At 39.9% G+C, this 26,484-nt stretch overlaps 1 protein-coding gene across 3 annotated transcripts in view; it reads left to right on the plus strand.

The window, feature by feature from the left end:
* The first annotated feature begins 5,649 nt into the window (after window positions 1-5,649).
* The window catches only part of LOC114464117 (GTP-binding protein 2-like), an 89,747-nt gene continuing 68,912 nt past the window's right edge, over window positions 5,650-26,484 (plus strand). For 2 of the 3 annotated variants that reach the window (XM_028448208.1, XM_028448210.1), the window contains exons 1-6: window positions 5,650-6,036; window positions 7,656-7,682; window positions 15,269-15,453; window positions 15,669-15,780; window positions 15,934-16,131; window positions 21,590-21,764. In XM_028448208.1, coding sequence (XP_028304009.1) covers window positions 5,863-6,036; window positions 7,656-7,682; window positions 15,269-15,453; window positions 15,669-15,780; window positions 15,934-16,131; window positions 21,590-21,764 — 871 coding nt within the window. In that variant the 5' untranslated portion in view covers window positions 5,650-5,862. The remainder of the gene's footprint in view (window positions 6,037-7,655; window positions 7,683-15,268; window positions 15,454-15,668; window positions 15,781-15,933; window positions 16,132-21,589; window positions 21,765-26,484) is intronic. The other variant, XM_028448209.1, reaches the window with a different exon arrangement.

Here is a 26,484-nt window from a genome sequence, read left to right on the forward strand (position 1 = left end):
GTTGTACGGTCTTAAGCATTTGAAAATGCAATTTCTTTTTGGAATACTACTTACCAGCTATCCATTTGTTTATGGTGTTGGAAACAAACATCAAACAAATGCAAAAAGCAAGCATAACGTATAGAAGTGTAACACTGTCATGGATTGAGCAGTAGACTTTAAAGATAACTTAGCATGTCGGTCATTGTTTGCTGTTAATGAAACGCATATCGTGTGTTTTTAATGAAAAACACACACTGTAGGTATGAGGCATGGCAGAGTACCAGTAATAACAGAAAGCACATCTCTTTTGTCAATGATTGGACTCTGTTTGGCCATGAATGGAAATAAACACTGGTTATTTTTGGCCATTTCTGCTTGATCCATTGTAGAAACAACACTCGTGCCGCTCAGCAAAAAGATCAAAAATGGTGGTGTTGACTGGATAAAAGCAGTGACCATGGAACAGTTTTTGAGAAGACTAATCTCAGCCCATGTTTAAAGTGCAGCTAAAGCCCAACGATTTGGTTGACGTGCACTAGGTTTAAGATTAAAAAAGTGCCTTGATTATGGATGTTATAAGCCTTTTCACACTCTCTGAAATCTCGCTCTCGTTCAGTTCAGTTGTGGTCAAAAGTCAAGAGGTGTAAACATGGTCAGCTGATGGTACAGGCCGTGAGTCTCACAGAGATCTAGATTATTTTTCCTGTTGGAGCGTTGATTCCTTGAAATAGTTTTTGTGTAAAGGTCTCCAAGACAGAAAGGCAGAGTTAGCTGCTTTATGCTGCACACAAGTTGAAAATACGGGTTTTTCCTGACTTTTCAAATAGTGACCCACATTTTTGAAACAAGAATCAGCTGATCTGTGCTGTTTTACTTACCGGCCTGTCCATCTTGAACTCATACTTTTCCTTTTCACACTCTCAGAAATCTCGCTTATCCAATCAATAATAATAACAATACAAAATTTAAAGACACTTTACAGTTGTTGAAACAATTGCACAAGTCAAAAAAGAAAGAGGCATCCCGCTAGTGGAAATAAAGAAGAATGAGAAGACGACGACTTGGACACTGAAAGAAGACAAGCACAGTGGCCTAAACTACTGTTTGGTTCCACAGATGCATACAGAAACATGTGCACAGGTCTTGTAGTAAACAGTGACATGAACTGCATAAATAAATAACCGTGTCACAGTTGGAGTGGGGATCAGGCTGCATTTTCTCGTCTGAGTCCGACCTGACAGTGAAAACTCTCACTGCTACAGTTGAATCTGCACTATTCACTGCAGCTGCTGCAGTACAACTGTGGAACTCTTAGTGACTTCCTTTCTAAATAACGAGTAGTGGCAAACGTACGGACTTTATCTTGTGTTATTGAAGAGTTTTCTGATGTTTTAGATACTCTGACAATGAATGAACGTATCAATATCTGGGTCTAATATTCTTAAAAGGTGGTGGCTATCCGTACGGTTGCCGTATCAATATATCGACTTCCTATCCATACGCAGCGCCCCTATTTGGCCAGCTTAGCTCACATGTTAGGTCAGTCATTGGCCAGTTTAGGTCACGTGACTAAGACTAAACCTTAAACCTAACCCTAAACCTAAAAATTTTGCGATATTGGGTTATAACCGACCCCTAAACCTAACCCTAAGACGCTACGTATGTGTACTTAGGTAACCGTACCAATAGCACCGGGGGTTGTCTGTACGGCAACCATACAAATAAACACTTTCTTCTTAAAACACCCCATAAAGATTGACCAGTATATGTCCTCAGTGAGCAATGAGTGTGACCAAAGTGAGTTTCTTGTAATAATTGTAAACTTCAATGACTAATTCAGAGAAATTTCATTTTAGGAAATGGGGTGTCCCAATCCGATGTTGATATCAAATATCGGTTTGATATCAACCAGAAAACGAATATCGGATTTTATCGGACTGCATCAAAATCTTCGATATCATAACCGATATAATAATTTATTTTTCATTCATTTTATTCAGTTGTAGAATACTGTAGATATTATGCTGAAGGTTAAAATGTATGTAACCAATTGGTTAATAATAAATGGGTCAGTTTTTCTCATAACTACTGTTGCTGACTATTGTTTTCTGTTTGAGTAACATCACTTGATCAAGCCTTTTCTAACATTCCACACTACAAAATAAGTAAAAGTATGTATGATTCATGCTGTTATTGTATCGGATCCATATCGGTATTGGCCAATACTCAAGGCTGCAACATCGGTATCGGATCGGAAGTGAAAAAGTTATATCGGAACATCCCTATTAGGAAATGCTGCTTGTTTTAAAATATTGTTTTCTTATTCAGCTAAATTCCTGAGTCAAGTAAAACATTCTGCTTATTTCATAATATTGTACATTTATTTACAAATTCAATGACTAACCTGTGTGAATGAGCTGATATTGTAAAGAGCTTTAGAACCATCTTGTCATAAAAGGGCTATTTAAATCTAGTCCATTTTGAACATTTTTTATATTATTTGGTCAGATGACTAAATTGGCCAAACAATTTTGGGCGCCTGATGGTGTAGTGGTTAGTACGTCTGCCTCACAGCGAGAAGGAACACTTGGGTCCTTTCTGTGTGGAGTTTGCATGGGTTTTCTCCAGGCACTCCAGCTTCCTGCTACAATCCAAACACATGACTGTTAGGTTGATTGGAGTCTCTAAATTGCCCATTAGGAGTGAATGTAAGTGTGAGTGGTTATCTGTGTGTTCCCCTGCGATGGACTGGCACCCTTTCCAGGGTATTACCCGCCGCCTAATGCCCAATGAGAGCTGGAGAAAGGCACCAGTAGACCCCTGCACCCCTGAAAAAAGGAGCAAGCAGGTACGAAAATGGTTGGATGATAAATAAATAAATATTGAATAGAAATAAAAACAAATCTGAGTCAGAAAGAGAACTAAACATGAACGTGTGCCTATTTCAGCCCGTTCAGCACCTGATACATTTTCTACAATTTTATAGCATCACTAGTTGACATATACATTCACAATAGACCCTAAATAGTAAGGACTGTTCTTGTTAACATGTATACTTAGATGCACTTTAAGTTAAAATGCAGCATTTCTTGAGGTAGCCTGTTCACTTGTGTGAACTAGGATAAGAACAAAATCCTGAAGTTTTATTGGTTGTGACGTTTCATTTTGGTTTGAGGAGCCAATAGAAAGCCTTGGTGCATTCTCCTTCAACCTTACAGTATATTTTTTTTCTGTAACTACTTCCCTACATTAGTAAGTTAGAATACACTTTTACCATCACTAGTTCTCTAATGTTGCTGCAAATGGGTTTACTAGTCAACTAATTTCATTCTTCACTAACTAAACATACAACTTTATAAAGACCTTAATCAATGATTGACAAGTTAACATGTCAAATATGTTGCAGCTCACTAGTGAACTAGTTTGTGTTTGACATCTTGATATCAAGGTTGCATAGACTAGTAAATAGCCACTGGGTTTTCCATACGCTCCTGACTCGGGATGTCGACAACTTCCCATTTTGCAGCGCTGCAAGTGCTCTCCTCCTTAACTAACGATTCAATTGTATGTTCCTTGAAGGTTGAAAAGCTCACTAGCAAAAAAGGCTTAAACTAGTGAACATGCACACTAATTTAAGTCTTTTTTGCCCTTACTAGCAAAACTAGTGTTACAACCTGGCTTAAAAGTATGTGACAAAGATGGAGACCACACATAGGTGCCAAGTTTTAGCAAATGTATTTAATGAAAAATAATTAAATAACTCCTAGAGTTAATGAACACGATTGACAGTGTGCATGCAGTGTTGGATGTGAGTCAGTGAAACAAAATCTACAAGCAAAAAGCATTCTCAATCTGCAGGCCAGGGAAGAGAGAGAGCTTCTTTTTTAATTTCCGGCCGACTAGCCGCATCAAAGGCATATTGTTACCCTCCACAGGTCTCGTGTTTCCCCACATGTAGTTCATATCTATGTGCAGTTTACCCTGTGCTATCATAGTTCTGTGCCTTCAGTTTTTAAACTATGACCGCAATGAGCGTTCCTCAGTCACAGACTGGTTACTCCTCACTCTTCCATGTAATAATTCCCCTACTTCTTGCCACCCCAAACATTTAATTCCCAGGAATTTTTCCGTTGACTTTGATTATCTTGATCTTTTCAGTTTTCTTTTAAATTCGAGCAGGGCAGTTTATGACATCGACCATGAATAGTATGAAATTGTTCTTATCCACTATCTGTTTGCAACCTTTGCACTCTACTTTTTTCACAGTTTCTTTTGTATGTTTTCCTGTATTTCCTCATGTTTTTCTAACAGCTTCGTAGCGCAAGCTCATTTTATTGAACCTTCTGAATCGCTGCTTCTTTTTTTACTGACTTCACAGCCCCATAGTCTGAACTATGTTCACCACCACAGTTAACACACTTGGGTTTTACCCCATCCTCACACATCCCATATCACCAGCACTTCATGTTCACCGCTGCTTCCCCCTGCACACTGCAGCTATATGACCAAACCTTTGGCATTTATTGCACCTCAGTGGTGGGGGGGGGTCACAACTCATGTAGCCCATATAAACCAAAGCAGGCATGGCAGCTTCCTTAAATTTGATCAACTACAGACAAACTGTCAATTTTTTCTCCAAAGCGTGGAGTCTTCAACCGTTTCACCTCCATGATCTCCGCCCCAAGCATTTTCTCCATTGTCTCCTCTGTGGACACTGCTGGATGTTTCTACTCTACTCTTCCGTGGCTTATACCTTCTTCTCAATCTTTTTCCTACCTTTATTGCTTTTTGCATCTGCTCACGGTTAACACAACACACTAGTAGTGATCCATTCCTTGTTATTGTGACTGTTTTGATCTCCCCAACAGCTTCCTTTATCAATTTTGTTAGCTGACTGGGACTTAAAGAAAACTTTAAAATCCTCACAGTTACTCGGCTGTTCCTGTCCTGCCTCACTATCTGTTCCGTCAGAAGAAAGCAACTCCCTAAACTGCTTTTTCCATTTCCTTTTGCTTCTCTTTGAAGCCATGAACTCAGATTAATTTTCCGCATCACAAGTTTCCATCCCATCTATCTCACCCACATCTGTATCTGTCATCGCTTCACTCTCTTCTGCGCCCAGACCTCAAAGTGTTCCCCCAAAAGAGAGACAGCGCTGTGAGCAAGACTGCTTTATAGCCTTGTGGGCCCACCATGCTCAGGTGTGCTGCATTACTGAGATGATTAGCGCCTCCCTCATTACCTGCAACACAAACTCACAGCCAAAACAGAGGAAACAAGGAAAAGGAATAAGGCCATGTAGGTGGACCCAACATGTTTATTAGTGAACTAGAAGAAGTAAGATATCTACTAGCAAAGCCATTTGCAGCAGCACTAATGAAATATAGATGGTAAAAAAGTGTGTACTAACTTACTAGTACAGGGAAAATAAGCACTAGTTAACTAGTAACAGAAACTGTATGGCATATATAATTAGGTATAAGTGATTAATTGAATTATTAATTTATTGACATATCTGTAGATATTTATTTTTAATTATGGCAGAGTTCTTCATCCATATAGAAAATGCAAGTTTGGGTGAATAAATGGATTAATTAATTTGATACTGCGCATGCCTAGTTCATTTTCAGTTTTATTTTGAAGGAATCAATAGTGATGAGTTTTAGATTTCCTGTCAAGCTATTGTCTGCCTAACAGACTGCCTTAGTGAAGCTGATGGGGGAGCGTCCACTGGATGTTTCCGTCCAGCCAGGCCAGACCCTTGAGGAGGGTCGTGACATCAAAACCAACAACATGAGCCGTTTCTATCCTTTGTAAAGCCTTTCTCATCCTGGTCTATAGCTTATATAGCTCCAGCGAATATCGTTACTGAGCTCAACCATGGCAGATACGTCAGAGGGAGCTGCAGTGTGTCCCGCGAACAGTAGGCACGCACCGGGATCTGCAAACATCGGCAAGAAAACGTCAAAAAAGTCACGGCCACGACGAGGAAAACGGGGCAGGAGAAGAAGGAACAAGAACAGCAGAACACCGCCACCACATTTCCCGCCGGAGGTAGCAATCCCTTCTAAACCTAGATTACCTACACCCAGCCTGCTAAACTAGCCTGCTAGCTACTTGTAATGCAGAAATAGCCTGTGCCTGCTGTCAAATTAATATATATACACCAGCTGTTATAGTGATAAAGGGCTGCTGTAAAGGAGACCGTCACTTTTAGTATCACCAACTCTCATTCAAACACAATATGAGAAACATCATAATCATCAACTATCCTCAAAATATGTACACATACATACAGACGGAGAATAAAACTTAAACTTGTGATACAGGTTGTGGTTCTCAAACTGGAGAGCAGTTCTACAATGTGGCCCTCTAGTACTCGTACCAGAACCTGGATGAGTAAAGGAGGCTGAAAGCAAAGACATTTGAAAATGTTGTTTGCTGTTTTTCCCGCCATTTAATATAACATAAATTTAGGATGAGGTTGGGTTTTCAAACTTTTTTGGCTCAAGTACCACCTTTCTCTTATTTCTCTTTGACTACAACGTTTTTCTCAGATTACTCCAAAGAACAACTACAGCATAATGATGGAATGAAAGGGTGATAACACATTTTAAATAAACTCATTTTGTAAATAAGGGGAATTAAACGGTATTTTATGGAAGCCCGTTTCCGCCACTAAAAAAAAAGAAAAAATCACCAGGGAAAGTCATAATTATGAGTTAGTAAAGTAAATTACTAGAAAGGAAGTCATAATTATGAGTTAGTAAAGTCATAATTATGAGATAGAAACATTTTTGTTACATCCATCTGTACCCATGGCACTGACCAGAAATGTCCATTTGTTGTTCAATAAACCGTGCTACTTCAGCCACATCAGTTTTATCCTTTCGACGCCAGGGCCTCTTTTTGCTTAGTATCTTTTCAAAGGTGTGTTTACTCAGCATATTTTTATTTGAATTTGCAAGCACGTATTTCATCTTTTGTAAAGCCCTGTCTAAAGTAGTCTTCGATAGTCTTATCAGCCATCTCTCAGTGTCAGCTCACCACATGAAAAAGCTGCTGTAAATGTGTTTAAGTATCTCATAATTATGACTTTCTATCTCATAATTGTGACTTTTTTCCTCATAATTTTGACTTTCTATCTCATAATTTTGACTTTCTATCTCATAATTATGACTTTCTTTCTCATAATTATGACTTTATTTCCCATAATTATGACTTTCCTTGGTGATTTTTTTTTTTTTTTGTTTAGTGGCACAAACGGGCTTCCATAGTATTTAGTGCCTCGTGAATAGATTTAAAAAAAAAAAAAAGTTTTTGTATATTCCGATTCCAGTCATCTTCCGCCTGGTGCGAGACCTCTCTCTCTCTCTCTCTCTCTCTCTCTCTCTCTCTCTCTCTCTCTCTCTCTCTCTCTCTCTCTCTCTCTCTCTCTCTCTCTCTCTCTCTCTCTCTCTCTCTCTCTCTCTCTCTCTCTCTCTCTCTCTCTCTCTCTCTCTCTCTCTCTCTCTCTCTCAGTTTTTGGGACTGACACTCTACATGTACTGACTACATAAACAAGATAAAAATACCAGCTTTTGTTATTTTTTGCAGTTATCAGACTATTAATTTAAAACTATAGTGATTTGTTAGTAACTAAACTCTTTTGTCTTCTGTTTTTGTGTATCCAGGCTGAAGAGGGAAACATTGAGTATAAGGTAGGACAGAAAATAAGTTATATAGAATACAACAACTATAGAATAAGCTCACTGGTTCTATTCACTATTCTTTTCTCTCTTTTTTTTTTTTTTCTGAAATTATTGCTATGAATGTCAACAACTCACACACTGTTTTCTGTAATTGAAAAGCTCACAACTCCCCCAGATCAGATAGCTCCTGAATTACTGTCAACTGGAAAATATATATATAAATACTGTATATTTTAATGAAAAAATACAGTCAATAAGGTCAAACATCAGAACAAACCAGAAAAATAACAAAAAGCTTGAACAGCTTCAACCACTGAGGGATGAGTCAACTACAATGTTATTACAGTGAACTCAAAAACAATTGAGGAAACTGTTCAGCAGCTGAATCCATCACAGTGTTGCCTTGACACAATACCCTCAAACTTCTTTAGAACTGTGTTAAAGTCAATTGACACCGATTTGTGTCAGATAATTAACTGCTCATTCCAATCAGGCACCGTACCAAAATCCCTGAAAGTAGCTGTTGTGAAACCTCTGTTAAATAGAGAACACTGGATGCCTCTAAACTGGCTAACTATAGACCAATCAGCAACCTTCCATTCATGGCCAAGATCATTGAGAAGATGGTCCTTAACCAACTGATAGGGCTTTTCCACCGGACAGGAGCTGGAGCTAACTCGGAGCTAGCGCGCGTTTTAGCTTCGAGCCATTCTGTTTCCACCAACATAGCGAGTCCAAAGTGAGCCCAAGAAGACAAAACAGTGGTCAGAGGAGGAGAACATTGTTTCCTAGTACTGTGGGTGTCTGAAGAGGTTCAGGGGAAAGTAGATGGAGCCCCACGGACCGAATAGAACTACGGCCATGGAGGAGCTCGTCTTGTAGAACTTTTACTAATCCTGGTAAGTTTTATTTCACCCTGTTGTTAACCTACTACCAATATTAGCTTGTTACAATATTCCCTCATCCATATTATGAACGTCACTTCTAACGAGGTGCAGGCTAGCCAGTTAGCCGCTGGTTAGCTAGGAAACCATAACAATACTTTAATATTCCTGAAAGCAGCAGTAATATTTCATTAACCTGTATTCAGAACTTATCTTATTGTTACACAATGGTCATGTAATAATATTACTGAACTATGTGGTAACAACGTTTCTGCTCATTTCAGAGTTGGATTTGGAGGTTCATCAGCTCATCTTCATCTCAGAACAAATCTAGTTAGATTTATTCATTCTATGAAAACATCAACATGATCAATATTATCTGTTGGTCCATCCTGAAATATAATTATACACCATTTACTGTATAATTGTGGGGGTGCCTCTTCCCTATGGGTGTGGCTTGGCCCTTGTCTCGTCTCCTGGTCGTCTTGGGGGCTGTCCTCGGTGTGTGCGGGCCCGGGGCGGCCTGCCTCGCCATTGTGGGGGGGTGGGCACGCTGGGGGGTGCTGGCGTCTGTAGCGGGGTTGGGGCGGGGTTGCTTGGCGCTTCGAGATTATGCTGTTTGCTGGGGGGCGGCGCGAGCTGTTCCGGTGGTTGCGGTTGCTGTCGGCTGCCTGGTAGATCTGTCCTGCTATCTGTGGATCGGTGGGTGGGTCCGGGGCGCCCTTAGTTGGGGACTGCTATTCCTGCCTCCATCCTGCGCCGGTGGGTGGCATTGCCTTGTGGCTTGCTGCTGTCCTTGCACCATCTGGGGCTGTGCGGTCCTGCTGGACTTTGGCCAGTTCGTGGGCTGGGGTGGGGGGCTCCCCGGGGGGCTTTTCCCGGGGTCTCGCCCTTGGGGGTTCCCGGGGGTGCTCTAGGGGACCGGCGGGCTTGGCCGGCTGGCTTGGCTGGTCCTGGCGGAAGTCTCCCGGGGTGGGTGGTGCGGGCCGCGCTCTTGCATACCAGTGGGTGCGGGGTGGGGTGGCCCCTGCGTGTGCGGCCCGAATTACCGCCTCTGGTTTGCGCACGCCGCATGACAGTGTGGCGGTCTGGCTGGGCTCTTGGGGGTGGGTGGGGAGGTACTTTAGCAATAACTGAGGCGCATCGCACTGGCGGTGTCCAAAAAAAAAGGGTGACCTGGGGTGCTCTGGGGGGCTGGGTCGGTGTGCCTGGGGGCTGGCGGTGCGACGTGCAGTGTCCACTCGTTGCCCAGGGCCGCCGGGGGTGTGGTCGTTGTCCTTGGGTGTGCTGTTCCCGGTGCTGCTTCTATTCCGGGTCCTTCTGGCCTGGGGTCCGGTCCCTGCTGGTTCTGGCCCCACTGACGGGTGCCCGCCGGCTGCCCGTTCGTCACGGCCCTGGCCCTCTGCTGGGGTCTCGGGCTGGGGGCTCTCTGAGCACTCTAAATGGGGGATTGGGTTCGTTGATCCCAAACACCTGTTTCAGGTATTACCACTTACTCCTTCCCTCTGTCCACAGCCACCACCATTATAGTTAAGCCTCACGCCTACAACTTCACATCTCACTCTCACTTTACAGTAATCAACTTTTCCCCACCCTTTCATTTCTCTACCTTGAATCGCTCCTCCCTGCTCTCTGTGAATGTATAAACTGTATATAAAACTTTTGTGGAATATATATTGTTAAAATAGTAATAAAAGCTAAATAATTTTGTTTGTGATTATCTAAGAGCCTTGTTTAGTTTTGTTGTGATAAGGTAGGTTTATATAAGCTTTGCTTCAACCTACACACTTTGGCTTAAGGATTACACAATTGTTTGTTTTTGTATTTTCTTATTGTGGAGACTGCTGAAATAAATAATAAATTCAAATATTTTTAATGCTTCTATGCAGGAAAAAAGGAGGAAGATGTTAATGCAGATTTTCTTCCATGGAGCAATCTGGGACACAGTTCATGGACCAGAACCAGGTCCATAACCTCCAGCTCATGATGAACTCTCCTCAGCACTGGTTGGACTGGTGTTGGTTCTGGAGCAGATAGAGGCAGGCTTTGGCCCTTTCTAATAGAAAACCCACAATCAGTTTTCAAGTCAATGTTAATATATATTGAGTTGGTTTATATATCCTTTTTTACTTTGTGTAAATAAAGTTACTTATTTTGTAATCTACAAGGACTTTGTTCATTGTTTGTTGCCTACTTGTAAGCACACATATATTTTATTTTTATTCAGATAATTTAATTGCTCTTTACATCCACTTTTTGTAAGATAGAAACATAATCTGCTGTAGCACACACTATTAGGTTTGTATTTTTATTTATAGAATTGAAAAGTTCATTATATACTCACCTAATAAGTAGGACATTTATATGAAATGGCGATTTCCTCAAATCAAAATTTATTGGAACAAATCAAACAGCAGCAATAGGTATAAAACAAATGTGGATCAATAAGGTGTCGTTGATCATTAATAACACAAGTTAAACAGTATGATGAGGACACAAACATATTTAAATACAGCATCCGTTCAGTCACACAATAAGTCCTCGGTCCAAACGCAGATGAATGAATGACATCAGGACACGTTAGTTTGACACAAACTTGCGCTGATTCTGGTCGTATTGAGTCGCAGCAGCTGCAGTGCGATCACGGACATGCACAGTCAGCATTAAGAGCATCTATAATGATAAACAAACATATCAAAATCAACTTATTGTCTTTAACTGCTGTACTTATGCAGGCGTAGTTGAAGCTAAGTAGCTTAGCAAAGGCTAACACTAACATGACTAACATGTCATTGTTAAGCAATGTTGTCGCAGATTCCTGTGACTCCGATAAAGACGGTAGAGTTGTTCAGCTGAATATTTACATAGGATAGGATAGGATAGAATTCATACGATGTCAAAAGTCAAAGCATGGGCTTCATTATGGCGCAAGTGCTCATGGGTAAACTGCTACGTAATCAGTGACGCACTGACGTATTGTGGTGACGCAAGGACGTGGCTCCAACTTGCCGCTGTTGCGGTGGAAAACCAAACCGGTTCTTCAGCAAAACAGGACAAGCTCTGAAGTAGCTCGAGCTCCAACTATAGCTCCGAACGAAAAGCCCGTGCTCTTGGTGGAAAAGCCCTATCAATTCTTAACATCCAACAAAATATTTGAGAAATTTTAGTCTGGGTTTCGTTGTCATCACAGCACAGAAACTGCTCTTATCAAAGTGATCAATGACTTAAGGTTGAACACTGATTCTGTTCTCATTCTATATGATCTAAGTGCTGCATTTGACACTGTAGACCATGCAATTTTGTTGCACAGAATGCAAACATGGGTTGGACTAAATGGAAAAGAAATGCAATGTCAGCGGGGCCGGACTCCAGTCCTCAAGGGCTGGATTCCTGAGACTTTTAGATGTGTTCCTGCTCCAACACACCTAGTTGAAACCAATGTGTTGTCATCATGCTCTGCAGAAGCATGATAACGAGCCATTCAGTTATGCTTCTGCAGAGCTTGAGGCACGATAACTGATAACTATGTTGTTACTATTGCAATAACACATCATCAGTAGGTTAAAACTAACAGGAGTTACTAAAGGATGAGTTCACTCAAAATATACTTAGAATTTAAAAGGCTTATTCAACTAGTATTCCACTTCATTTGGCCCTAGTAAGTAGAGGAAGTGCACAGCCCTCCCGCTGCAGCCTTCTCGTTGTAGTGATAGGGAGGGCTGCTGCCTTGACTCTACAGACATTGACGACTGCTTGACGTTGCGTCATTTACATTTATTTTAAATGTAATGTAGTCAACTGGACATCTAAAAAAGACGTCTTCTAGACATCCCAAGGAAACGTCATAAAAAAGATGACCCATGTTAGATTCCAACCCCTGACTCTATGCTTTCAAGCACGCTTCCATACCCGTTGCACCACAGTAGCATTCATATTGCGACACTGACGCTATGGTCAATAAGTATGAATACAACAGTATTTCAATAAGAAATGATGTAAATATTGAGTCTTAAATGTGTATTCCTTTAAATTGACATACTGTATCCTTTACATTTACCACAGGTTTGTATCCAGGTAACTTTACAAAAGACGTCATTAGGCATTTTAATGCAGATATACATTTCTGATTACTCTGCATATAGTGACTTTCCCTGAATGCTCTGCATATAGTGCCTTTCCCTGAATGCTCTGCATCCCCAATGTTGTAAAGAAAACTACCATTTGCAAAAAAGCCTCACATTTTTAACGATGGGAGTGCATGTCTGTGGTGTGTGATGTTACAAATGTGTGGTCAGAGAAGAGTGTTAAGGTAAATTTAAGTGTTCTTTGAGAAGCAGTGTTCAGGTGGGTGCAGGCAGGTAGAAACCCAGGGTTTCTTAGACAAAACCTACCAGCGAGCATGTTCAGTTCAAGGAGAATGTTACCATGGTGACATACTCGGAGTAGAACTTACCTCGCTTTCAGGAATCGGAAACGCAGTTTCACTAATGTGAGCCCGAACACCCCTCAGTAAATAGATGATCATGATTTGTTCTCAGCTCAAAAAAGTTTAGGGTTCATTGTGCTATACCTGTTTATTTAAAAAAAAAAAAAGGACGGGGGTCAATCGATGCATTTAACAGTGGCAGAAATTAATTTACCTCCCTATAGGCTACATGAGGGAGCCAGTGCAGTACTACTACAAATTGAGTCATTTACCATATTATTCTTTTTTTTAGTTAAAAGTTGAGCAGGATTCTAAATTAGCGGTGCATGACTTTAACAAGAGATAATGAACAAATGTACACAAAAGAAAAAATAAGCTAAAATAAATACACATGCAACTACAGATAAGCAGATAATTCACTCGTTAGATTAGCATGTAAGGCTTGGTAAAACATCTTAGATGATACAAAACGTATCTATAATTACATATCTACAATTACACAAATTTAAGCATATATACACAGATATTTCCACAAATTTTTCTTGATTTCTTTTTAAACACTATCTACTTAGAAATATCTCCACATAAAGTGTCAATATAATGTCCTGTATCACGTGGAAGTGACAAAGACATAAAAGGTGATTTCTCCTCACCCTTTACTGCAACAACAGATGGATTTTTGTTTTTGCCATTTGCTTTTGTGCATATGGTATTTGCCCACAATTGTCACTATGTTAGAGTGTTTTTGTTTACTAATTCATTTCACGTCGCTTTTAAAGCCGCCGCCAGCTGGTTTCCCAGGAGATTCCTACTATACGTCACAATGCAATGAACTATGGTTTAATTTCCTAACAATCTGCGGAGATGGCCACTTATGGAAAACGCACAAGAAGGCCTGAAAAAGTCAGCGGAAGTTCCCTCACAGACTTCATGATTTAACAATGAGACAGCGCTGAGCCCTCACAGACTTAGCGGGAGCGCGCCTCAAAGTCAGTGAGTGTGGACATTGGGGTTGCGTCTGCATAGTCCCTCCCATCTCTTTTCCTATCCACTTTTCCATAACCTCGTGGATGACGTCACGGGGTTAAGGAAAGGCGTCAGGAGAGGAGTTATGCAACGGCCATCACATTTGTTTTGACAGCCAGACACACTTCAACTAGGTGACGTAATAATCTGACGGCCGCAAAGGTTTGTGACGTCTGCAGTGATAAAAAACTACAAAATTCTGAAAATGGACTACTAAACGCACATTTATAACACCTAACGCTGATATACTATAAAAAATCACACGGTTTCAATTTAAATCAAAGGAAAAGAGACTACCAGGTTGCGGGGAACAAAAGTGAAACTAGGAACACAGACAAGCTTCTTCTGGCCACCTGCGTGTGGGATTAGATGACTAAACTTTGCTTGGGAACCTCATTGAAATTATATTACCCTTGTCAATTGTCCTCAGAGCTGTTCAATTAAAAGATCCGGAAGAAGGTAGAGAAAACCTTACAACGCCTTTATTGTCCACCACACCCAGGATTTGAATTATGAACTGATTTTGTAAGAGGAGAAAAGGTACCCGATCCAGGGTACCTTTCTTGAAAAGTAGCATACACTTAAATCTAGAAAAAGTCACAGGAATATTCGGATGTATGAATCTCTGCATACAAATGAATTCCTTTTTTCCGGCATAGAAGCATTAAAAATATTTGAATTTATTATTTATTTCAGCAGTCTCCACAATAAGAAATTCCATTTGAGCTTTATGTGAAATTGAGTGCACTTGTTGGAGTAGCTGACCACTTTCTTTCCCCACCCCCATTTAAATAAGGGAAATTAAGTTTTGCTAAATGTTACTTAGATACATTTCTCAAGTGATTTCATTACATATGAGTATTTAGAATTATTTATAGTTGTGAAAATTAAAAAAATTATGAAACATTTTAATGTGAAACCTAAAAGGCATGTTGCAAATGGCACACCTCAATGTCTGTTTTACCATTTAATCTATTTCTGAAATAACATGGACTTTATATACAGTATACATTTGTTCACTTTGACACATTGGTCATTCAATGTGCAAGAAAAAATTAAAAACATTGCATGAAATTGTATGCATGAACTTGATTGTTACAGATGGTCTGCAAGGTGGAGAAGATTGTTGCTGATATAATCCTTTTTATAAGGAAATGATTTGATGAGTGATATTCAATAATAGTTGGGAAATGTTGGAAAAAGAATGGTTCTTTTCTTGGTCCATGTGTCTCATTGTTTTTTATCTATCCCTCCTGTAGCTGAAGCTAGTCAACCCCACTCAGTATCGTTTTGAGCACCTGGCTACTCAGCTCAAGTGGCGACTGCAGGAAGGCCGTGGAGAGGCCGTCTACCAGATCGGAGTGGAAGACAATGGACTGCTTGTGGGCCTGACAGAGGCTGACATGAAGGCGTCACTGAAAACATTAAAGAGGATGGCTGAGAAGTATGTCAGTTTGACATGTTTTGAGCTCTAAATGTAAACTTGAGACATTACAAAACACAACAGATCAGCCAGTCCTATTAAGAATTGCTTTTGTATATGGGAGAGACAAGATACAGCTTTTGGTATGGACCAGGATGAGCTCATTTCAAATTGTGTTGTTACCTTTTGTTATTTTAAGGCATGATAGGACTTGGACACGATATGTCTTATTTCAGAGTTGGAGCTGACATTGCTCTTCTTCGTGAGAGGGAGGTAGACTATGATTCAGATAAAACCACACGTAAAATCGCTGAAGTCCTTGTACGAAAAGTCCCAGATGACCAGCAGGTAGGAACCAGTTTCTATTTTGAGTCGTTGTAGTATTTGTTTGGGTTTTAAACTACAAAATAGATTGTGAATTTTGTGATTGTTATTGTTGAATTTGGAGCCAGAACAAATCTACACAAACCAAACATCCTGTGTCTTATGCTGTTGGCACAGTTCTTGGACCTGCGAGTGGCTGTGTTGGGGAATGTGGATTCGGGGAAGTCCACTCTGCTTGGTGTCCTGACACAGGGCGAGCTCGACAATGGCCGAGGCCGAGCACGGTTGAACCTTTTCAGACACTTGCATGAGATCCAGACTGGACGCACGTCCAGCATCAGCTTTGAGATCCTGGGCTTCAACAGCAAAGGAGAGGTAATGCTACTCACACCACCTATTGGTGACTTGTTGGAAAACAGGTTTGGCATGGGTTTCTCAATGACTCCAATGCCTATGATTTTTTCTCGTGAGCACATACTCAGCATGTCAGATTCATATAAGTTCATAGTTTTTACATTTGAGCAGTTAATAACTCTGTAGTTTTTCCTCATGTTCTCCATTGATACTCATACACCACACAGTTTTCCATTGAACATTAACAGGCCATGATCCAATTCACAACTGAATAATTATTATATCATAATCCTCATGTTCAGACGCTTTCAGTAATTTTTACATTTTCATCCTTTTTTTAGAGGCAAATTTGATGCTACAGATTGTAGATAAGAGCAGTCAACAGTGAAGAGAACCACAATGTGACATGCCTGGATACAGCCAGTGATTTGGGCAATCTCTTGAGGGCCATAGTTCGTCACGTTTTTGATGTGTTCCCTTTTCCGCATGCTGGTCTCCATCAATTGTGTCATAGTGCAGCTTAACAGAAGATTTGATAAAGACTTTCTCTCTCTGATGGAACAGAAGCACAATTAAGTGTGAAGGACAGCAGCCCTCAAACCAGATGCCAGACACACTTTGGGTTAATTGACTTTGTCACTTTTTCTGACAGAAGATTTTTACAGTAATACTCATGGACCTTAGCTGCTTCATTACATGGCTAAGGGCTTTATTTTCTCATTCATGTAGGTCCAAAAAGCCACGCAGCTGCGCTGTTTTCGGCTGCACGCTATTATCCCCCAGTATCACAGGTATACAGAAGAACTCAAATGCAACGCAGGAAGGAGTAGACAGATACTGAAATATCTAAATAAGATTGAATAAACGGGCCCCGCACAAAACCAGGAAGACAACTGAAATATTCCCCACTCGGATTTGTTATTTAATAAAGAACTCAGATTCCACACTTAATAATCAAAAACAGGAACTCTCAATTCCCCACTTTAATAATCAAAACTCAGGAACTCTCAATACCCCACTTTAATAATCACACTCAGGAACTCTCAATACTTTCTAGGAGTTTGAAGTCTCTCTTAACGGGTTGACCATCTAGCAAGAGACTGACAGAACAGAGGGAGTATAAGTAACCTCCTCCAACTTTGACGAGGGAATGAGGAGCAGCTGTGGAGAGCAGGAAAACTGGGCAGGCAGGAAAACATGGACCGGAACAGGCAAAATCAAGGAACAGGGAGTGAATAAGGAGGTAAACCATAACTAACTAAGCAGACTCATGACACCCAGTACTTAAGTCAGTCGCTGCACGCCTTCATCCCAGTTACGCACTGTGGGTGTACCCATTCAAATTTGGCTTTACGCGCATTCTCCGGTGTGCGTAAGTCCTTTTCCTTTTATGCGCTTCTAACCCTGGAATAAGTGCAGCACCCTGATAAGGTCAAACATTATATTGTACTAGAAATATGGACTACATTTAAAGCCACACGGATTTGTGCGTCACGCAGAAGCAGCTGTGATCATTCAGCTTTTGCTGCGTGATTAATTAAAATGCAGACTTCTGTCCACGTTGGTCACAGTTATTCAACTATTTTCAAACTATGTCCAATGTAAAGTCACAGTTTGATCCACTACAGAGTGAAACAAGCTGTCATATACAGATGAGGATGGACCAGAAACTATTCCCACGTGTATTTAAATGAGGCTTAGCTCAGGTCGCTTTAAACAATTTATATTTAAAACTGCGTATTGTGGAAGCCAGTAGTTCTGCGTCACTGCAAACATCCCTCTGTATTAAAGAAGGACGCTCTGCGGCCGCGTTATTTCATCATATCTCCAGCTAATCTAACTCGGTCACACTTTACAGCGATGATGATGATGATCAAGGAGAGAGATTTTAACTGTGACTCTGACAGAAGAATGTGGCCGATCCTCAGTCAAACTGCAATAATCTGATCAATGATCTGATCAAATCAACCTGTTACAGTGTTTATCAATGAAGGCCTTTCAAATTAAAAGTGAACTTTATCATTTTCATGGATTTCAATGACATTTACAAACACCATGCTCCGTGATTTCTCGACAGCCCGCCTTCATTCACAGACTACGCGGTTTTTGCTCTACTTTACCCACGGTGGGCATGTCAGGAGAGACATTAGAATTTTCCCTTACTAAGATAAAAGTAATTAACGAAGTATCTTAAGCTCTAAAGCCTGATTTAAGGTTCTGTGTAAAATCCCCACCGTAGACGCACGTAGGCGCAGACCCCCTCCCCGTAACCTAACGTTGTGCCTCCCAAAATCCTGACTACCCATCAAGTCGACGCCTTGACGCGTAGTCAGCTAGGGCTGTGATTGGTCCGCTCTAAACCTCAGCCTCGGTCACTGCCATTTCCAGTCACACCGCCATGTTTCAACTTTTTGCGGAGCGATACGAGTTGTTTCTACAGTGGATTGAGTCAAAGAGAGAACCGAGATGGACTAAAGGTGCCAGAGTTTTATTATTTCCTCATAGCTGCAGCATGTGAAGCACCGCCAAACGGAGTCAATCACAGACAAAAGGTGTGTGTTATTGTTATTATCGCTAGTCTGCCTTGTCTCTGTACCTACAGTGTGTGTGTGTTTCATTAACAGTAAACAATGACCAACATGATGTGGAGGCTGATAGAGGAGCAAACTTGATGTTATGTTTAAAGTGATCTTTACAGCACTGTCCCGCTCCAACTCCCCGCTTTCCAGCGCCGTCGTTCAGGTTATCTCGCTGCTCTTTCTCCAATCTACAGCGGGGTCTGGGTCTCCTACCTCCGGCGTTACTGTTGACAGTCTGCTTGATACACTTTTATACTTTGTTTACAAGTTACCTATGTTTATATTGAATAATAAAGTGCACATTTTGAAACCGTTGTTTTAATGTTTGTGTCCAACAAAACACACATGGTTAGGTACAGTAGGTAAGTGATAATCCAGAAATAAATTACATTTTAGGATGCTTCAAAAATGAAAAAAAATTCTGTGACCGGAAGATAAACAAGGGCTTTTTCAATGCTCATTTGTGACAACACACAGCCACAACCCCCTAGCGGCAGGGCGGCCAATCGCATAGCGAGGCGTTCCATTCACGCAGAAGTAAAAGGTCCAACCTCCGTGTCACGTTGACAGCATGCCCCCGGCATAGGTCCTAACGCTGAACCTTAAACCAGACATAAGTGTGCTCCTAAGGTGGAAAATTGTTAAGAGTGGTGAGGAGGACTTTTTAGAAGCATTAGAGGTGCTTAAACAGTCAAGATGGCGGAAAGACAAAGAAAGGGAAGATGTTCTTCGTTTGTTTAACGACACCAATTTATTGATACTCTACCGGCTTGATCGTGAAGGACTACCCTGACGTCGCGGTCCACACTCTGTGTTTGAACACTGCGTATGCGCCCATTGGTTTAAAAAGTGGGGAGAAAATGTGAGAAGTCATATGATTGGCTGAAAGCAAACACACCTGATTTGCTGATGAATCTGTCAATCAGTTTTATCAGCCAATGGTGACGTTCATTGACCCGCGACGTCAGGGCAGTCTCAAAACAATTTTATCAGTTAATTTTACTCTCCATTCATTACTAGAAGCACAGAGCGTGTTTCTTTCTTTTCCTTTCCTCTAACAACCAATCACAGATTTTAGCAGACTGCAGACACTTTGTGAATCACTTTTAAGCTAAGATTCCATGCTAGGAATTTTTAGGCTAAGTTAGGAGCTCTTTGAGTGGATTCTGAGAAGCTTCGTGAATACGGGCACAGATCATTGCGGTATGATGTGTTGAAAAAAAAGTTCAGGATAGAGACTCAGATGACTGAAGGCCATCTGCCAAAGCAGTTCAGCTAAAAATTTGTTTTATGAACTCTTGTATTAAGTGCACACACGTCGACATGGCTCACTTTACAGAACGTTAAAGGGGACATATCATGATAAATCCACTTTTTAGCCCTTAAATGCATTTTGTTGTATATTTAGAGTGTTTAGAAGTACAGAAAAAATCAAATTAGTCTCTACAGGTGCTCCGTAGATATCTGTATATCTGTTTTGATCATATTTTCAATCTGTTTCGATTTTTTCTATTCTCTACTACGTTTTTTGAACTTACGTCACAGTATTGCAGCGGAACTGCCAAATTAAGACATCGACTCCAGGCCCAAACACTTCGAGCAATCCGCCATTTTTATTTCTCGCTGTGAATTTGTAGTCCACGCTCAAGGATGCGAAGTTACGAGAGGACAAGTCAAAATGTTCGGTTGTTGGATGTAGTATCCCACACGCTTCATTACACCGTTCCTAGCATCAGCACCTTTTCGAAGTGCCTGGTTGAGTTTTACTTTTCACGGAAATTGTACCAACATCTGTGGGTAAGGTCATTTTTGTGGGCGCGAATCACTTCAAGGATGACTGCTTCAGCAATCTCCGCCAGTATAAAGAAGGATTTGCCGAAAGACTTTGTCTGATTGAGGGGTCAACTCCTTCTATCTTTGGAGATAACGAACAGAGCACTTTTGTAAGCTGTAAATAATGCAAAAAAGTGTGATGATAAGACGTCCCTGTCATGTTTGTTAGCATTAGCAGTTGCTTAGCCTTTGCACCGTCTTCAGACTTCATATATTAGCGCTGTGTGCTCGTTTTAGATCCTGATGATATGGCCTGCGTGATTTAATTTAAGTTTAAAAGTTTTCATTAGTCCATTTCATTTTGCCGTTTTTGTCTCCGAAAAGACTGTATTAAAATGCAATTTTTGTGACGTTAGCTTGCGCTAGCGTTAGCTCGGTGCTTGTGTTAGCTCACTTGTTGGGGTTCTGCAGGTTCATCATCTTCATTTTCATCTCGCTCACCGGGTCCGACTCTGGCTTGAACATGTGAGGCTGGATGGACAAGTCTTCTGTGTTGACATTTTGTAAATAACCTCTGAATAAAAAGTTTATGCGCCGCTACATAGCCATATCTCTTCTATCAAACGACAAAAATGGCCGAGCAGGGTGGAGTTGAACCGAGAGGTGGCGGGGTATGAAGTGTCTCATTTGCATTTAAAGAGACCGCACCAAAACGAGTTGCTCTCAGAAAGCACATCAGAAAGGGGTAGAAAGGGGCCTGTGGAGCTATAATAATGAGGAATTCAGACCCAAGCATTGCAGTTCCACTTTATATAGACCACAACTGTATGATTTATATGTAAAAAGGAAGGATTTAAAACCATGATATGTCCCCTTTAAGTAATCTCCACCGTGGACAACTTTTACAGTAAAAACTAAAGTTTTGATTCAGCTGACAAAAAAGACTGTGCTTAGAGGCAGAGTATACTAGTGTTGACTTAGGCATGTTTATGTTGTCTAATGCTGACCAAGCTTCACATTTTTATAATCGGGTATAAATTGTACTTTTCATGCTTGGAAAATTTACTTCTGTGTAAATCTAGGTCAGTTTTTATTCATATGTTGTTCTTCTCCTTGGCATCTTTCAGGTGGTGAACTACAGCGAGTCTAGGACAGCTGAGGAGATCTGTGAGAGCTCCTCTAAGATGATTACATTTATTGACCTTGCAGGACACCACAAGTATCTGAAGACTACTATCTTTGGCCTTACCAGTTACTGCCCAGACTTTGCCATGCTCGTGGTGAGCGCCAACAAAGGCATCGGTGAGACTCTGCTCTACACTTTACCCCATCATTACTCCAGCACGGTGTGGAAATCAAGTTTTCATGTAAGAGGGGATTAGAATGGAGTAGAATCACCACACTGACAACCTGAATCTGCAAGGGCCAGAGTACTTTTTAAGTTCCTTGATCATTTTTTATAAGAGATTTAAAAGTGGCCTTACAAATTTAAAACTGACACTCAATATAGCAACAGCACAATGTATTTATAAATAATATATATTATATATGTTCATGACATGAGTCATTAAATATGAGATATAGTAAAATGATTACATTAGAAATGTAGACAATGAATAACATTATAGATAAGGTCAAATATTAAATGTCTACTTATTAAAGCAAATTAAATGGCGTCTTCAGTTTGCTTTTAAATAAAACAACAATAATAATAACATTATTACTCTTATTATTATTTTTTTAATAATAATATATTTGTACAACTATGGGAAACCTATATACAACATTTACACAAACATCTGTTTATCTACCTATCTACCTATAAAAGCAAGAATGTTCTGTGTGCGTGTGTGTGGAGCGAATATCTCCCCGACAACGTAATGTGTTAGACCTGAAACTTTGTCAACGCTTCCAAATACAGCAAGTGTGTGCATCCGTTATTTTGGAGTGATTTGGAGTTGCAAAACGTTCAAAACGTTCATTTTAATTTTAAGATTACGACTCCCTCTCTCAGTATTGAGCGCGCTACTTCCGGTTCCGGGGTCATGACGTCACTGTGTTGCTGTTTTTTGGATTCAAAAAAGAAGGTCAATATTAAAACGTTTTGGTACTGCTAAAAGTTATTCGAGTTTATATTTCATGGTTATTTAATATTTTATGGTTATTTAAAATTATTCCCGTGATCCCAAACTTCCTTTAAATCGCTGGTCACGGAGTCCACTTCCTCTTCCGTCTCCACCACTGCACAAAATGACAACAGAAATGCATCTACAACAAAAAAGACACATAATGGCTCCAAAAATCATACATTACAGAAAAATACACCAAACAAAAAAATATATAAAATGAGTAAAAAAAACAACAAACACATTTATAATGCACATGTCCCATAGAATTAAACCAGAGAAATCTAACACGCTATTTTACTTTGCACCCGCAAATATACCCCTTTATAACAGTACAGAGTATGTACACCTCTTTGTACATCCAACCTTCCAACACATCCTCATTTGGCCATAATTGACAACTCTACTTAAGCCCCCACTATATGAATACATACTTCCGACAGGCACTGTACTAGTCTATATAAAGCAAGGAACCTCTGTCTGTCTGTCTGTGTGTGTGTTCCTCAAATATCTCAGTGCATCAGGATCAGACTGACCTGGGAGTTTCAACTTGGATGCTGCTTGGTTCAAGGGTGTGCAACATCGGATTTGTTTTTGACTCTCCTGAGTTGACAAACTCAGTGATGATGTCATCAGTCTTAGCTCTACAGTGATGATGTCATCCCTATGTTCTAATAGTCCTACCTCTTAAAAGCAAAGTTAGACATCATAGCAAAGTTCATCAACTCTCAAAAAAAACATCATTTTTTCAACTTTTTCAACCCATTTCAACTTTTTTTAATGTTTTTCAACCCATTTGAATTTTTTTCCAACTTTTTTAACCAATTTCAACGTTTTCAACCCATTTCAGCTTTTTTCAAGTTTTTCAACACATTTCAACTTTTTTTCAGCTTTTTTTTTAACCCATTCCAACGTTTCTCAACTTTTTCAACCCATTTCAACTATTTTCAATTTTTTCAACCCCATTCAACTTGTTTTTAATGTTTTCAACTTTTTCAATCCCCATTTAATTTTTTCGACCTTTTTCAATCTAATTACTAATATTAAGCTATTGCTAGTTTATTGCTAATGCTATAATGAGTCTTTTGCAGACACGTTTCCCAACCCGTTCAATACTCCATCTGGAAAACTGCAGATTCTCTGTGGTGCCGTGCATGGAAGCTACGCTCTGACCACTCGGTTCGAAGGTAAACAATGATTTTTGTTTTTAAAAAAAAGGCAGCCGAATTGTAGATAATACTTTAATTTACTTACTCACTCATGTAGTGTGCAGCTTTACGTTTTGTTTTGCGCAGTTTGGTTGTTTTTCTTATTGGCGCTACAATCACTATGGAGTTTGGTTATCTGCGTCTCAAACATTTCAGGGAACACACACACGGTATTTATTTATTTATAATAAAATTAAAAATAAAAATATAGTAAATGAGTATAAAACATAAAAAATGCAGAAAAAGACACCTGAAAGATGAAAAAAATACACATGACTCCAAAAAACATACATTGCAGAAAAATACAACAAAAATATGAAAATGACTCAAATACACAAAACTAAATATTCATGCAAAAAATACACAAAAGACAACAGAAATGCAAAACACTACACTAAAAAAAGATACAAAATGACTCCAGAATCACACTACTTAAGGCAACAAAAAACAATAATTATACAAAAAATGCACAAATGACGTAAAACAAAAAATTAAACAATATTTATACAGGAAGTACACAAAACAACAACAGAAATGTACAAAAATATACGAAAAGGCATTTATAACACTACATAGTACAGAGTATGTACACATCTTTGTACAGCCAACCTTCAAACATATTCTCATTTGGCTATAATTTACAACTGTACTTATGCTCCCACATGAATGCATACTTCCGACAAGCACTGTACTGTCTATCCATAAAGCAAGGGGTGTGTGTGTGTGTGTTCCTCAAATATCTCTGCGAATCAGGCTCAGACAAAGCTGAAGCTTTGAACATGGCTGCTCTTGGTTCAAAGGTGCGCAACATTGGATTTGTTTGGACTGCAGTGATATTGTTAAAAAATAATTTCATAAAATTGTCCACCGGGAGCCGACAATTTTATGACATTATAGAACTGATGACATCATCACTGTGGATTGAGCCTTTGCCACGCGGCTCAGTTGGCCTGGTTAGATGCAGCCTGTGGGCACACCAGAGCCAATTACTCTGTGGGGAGAGGGGCAGAGGGTGGACAGTGTCAGCCGGGGCAAGCCTGTCCCGAGTGGAGGCGCTGCAGCAGCCCGGGGTGCCATCCGCGTGTGTGCGTGTGTTTTTTTCAGAGGTAAATGTGCATTAGGAATTAAGTGTTTATAGGTCAGTTTAAAGAGGATTTAACTTTTATTCTGAGTTAAGAAGAAATAAAGCTCCCATGTAAACCATCCATACTTAACCTCCCACCTTTCTATAGCAAGATATAGTTCCTACGGGCACTGCACTAGTAATGTAAATAAGGTCTGCGTGTGTGTGTGTGTGTGTGGAGCAAATATCTCCCTAAAGCGGTATCTGTTTGACCTCAAACTTTGTCAACGGCTTCCAAATACCACGAATTTGTGCATCCGTTATTTTGGAGTAATTTGGTCATTTAAAAATGTTTATTTTAATTTATTCGCCTGGACGGCACATTCAAGTTTGCCCGAAGTGAACAAAGCTCTCAAGTGACAAAGCTCTCAAGTCTCAGTTGGGCCTGATGTGAGTCATGCGTGCATGTGCGCGGTTGAAGCGCTTGCGTGAGCCACGGAGTCGCAAGAGACACATATACTTATTTGGCCATAACTGACAACTCTACTTAAGCCCCCACTATATGAATACATACTTCTGACAGGCACTGTACTAGTATTAAAGAATACCAATAGTGGAATGTATAAAACACCAAAACATCTTTAATACATTACCAATACAAAAGCGTGTTTGTATTAGGGATTTAACGATTAATTGTAAGGCAGTTAAAAATCAATTTGTAGGTATCACGGTTGATATCGATTTTCTGAAAATTGGAATCGCAGTACCTTTTTTAACTATCAAGAAGTGTAGGCGGCGGGCGGAATCTGCTACTACTTTCTTTCTGGCCGCCTTATACTCTTAAACATGTTTATAAATGATTCCTTACCCCATTAGCACCAAAAGAATATCTGTATCATTACGTGAATACCTGTAAAAGTCACGTTTTTTTATTAGCTCTGTCTGCTAGCATAGCATATCTTCTTCACTGCACAGCTGCATGCCAACCGACCACTGGGTTACCAGCGCCCTCTGCTGGTTCAAACAATATCTGACGTAAATATAATGCAGACTGGTTTAATTTTTAAAGTCCAATTGTTAAGGCACAAATACATTTTCAGTTGCACTTTTAAAAAGAAAAAGAACTATTATGCAGTTTTGCATTGTTTACTATAGAACCAGAATTTAAATTAATAGGCTTCTTCTTCATTTGTATTATTCCTTTATTTAATTAGATTTAAATTTATTTTTAGTTAAATTGCATTGTTCTGAATAGTTTATCAAGGGATTCTTTTGACAATGTAAAATAAAAGGAAAAAAGTACAGTATTTTCTAGTTTTTTCCCCCAAAAAATAAAGCAATGTTTTTTCAATTATTATTTATCTACAGTCCCATTTTGTAAAATAAATAGAGAATCGTATCGTGAACCCAGTATCGTAAATGAATCGTATAGGGAGTTGAGTGAATCGTTACATTCCTAGTTTGTATATATAGAAAAATAAAACTGATTCAAAGTACTTTTTTGAACTATTTCATATGTTAAAATACCATCCATGAGGATCAGCTATTTTAGGCCAGATAAAAATAACTAGTGGCTATAGTATGGTATTTTAATGAGCTCCTATCAGATTTCTCTGATTTTCTGT

The sequence above is a fragment of the Gouania willdenowi genome, chromosome 1 (genome assembly GCF_900634775.1).
Source record: "Gouania willdenowi chromosome 1, fGouWil2.1, whole genome shotgun sequence".
Taxonomy (NCBI): domain Eukaryota; kingdom Metazoa; phylum Chordata; class Actinopteri; order Blenniiformes; family Gobiesocidae; genus Gouania; species Gouania willdenowi.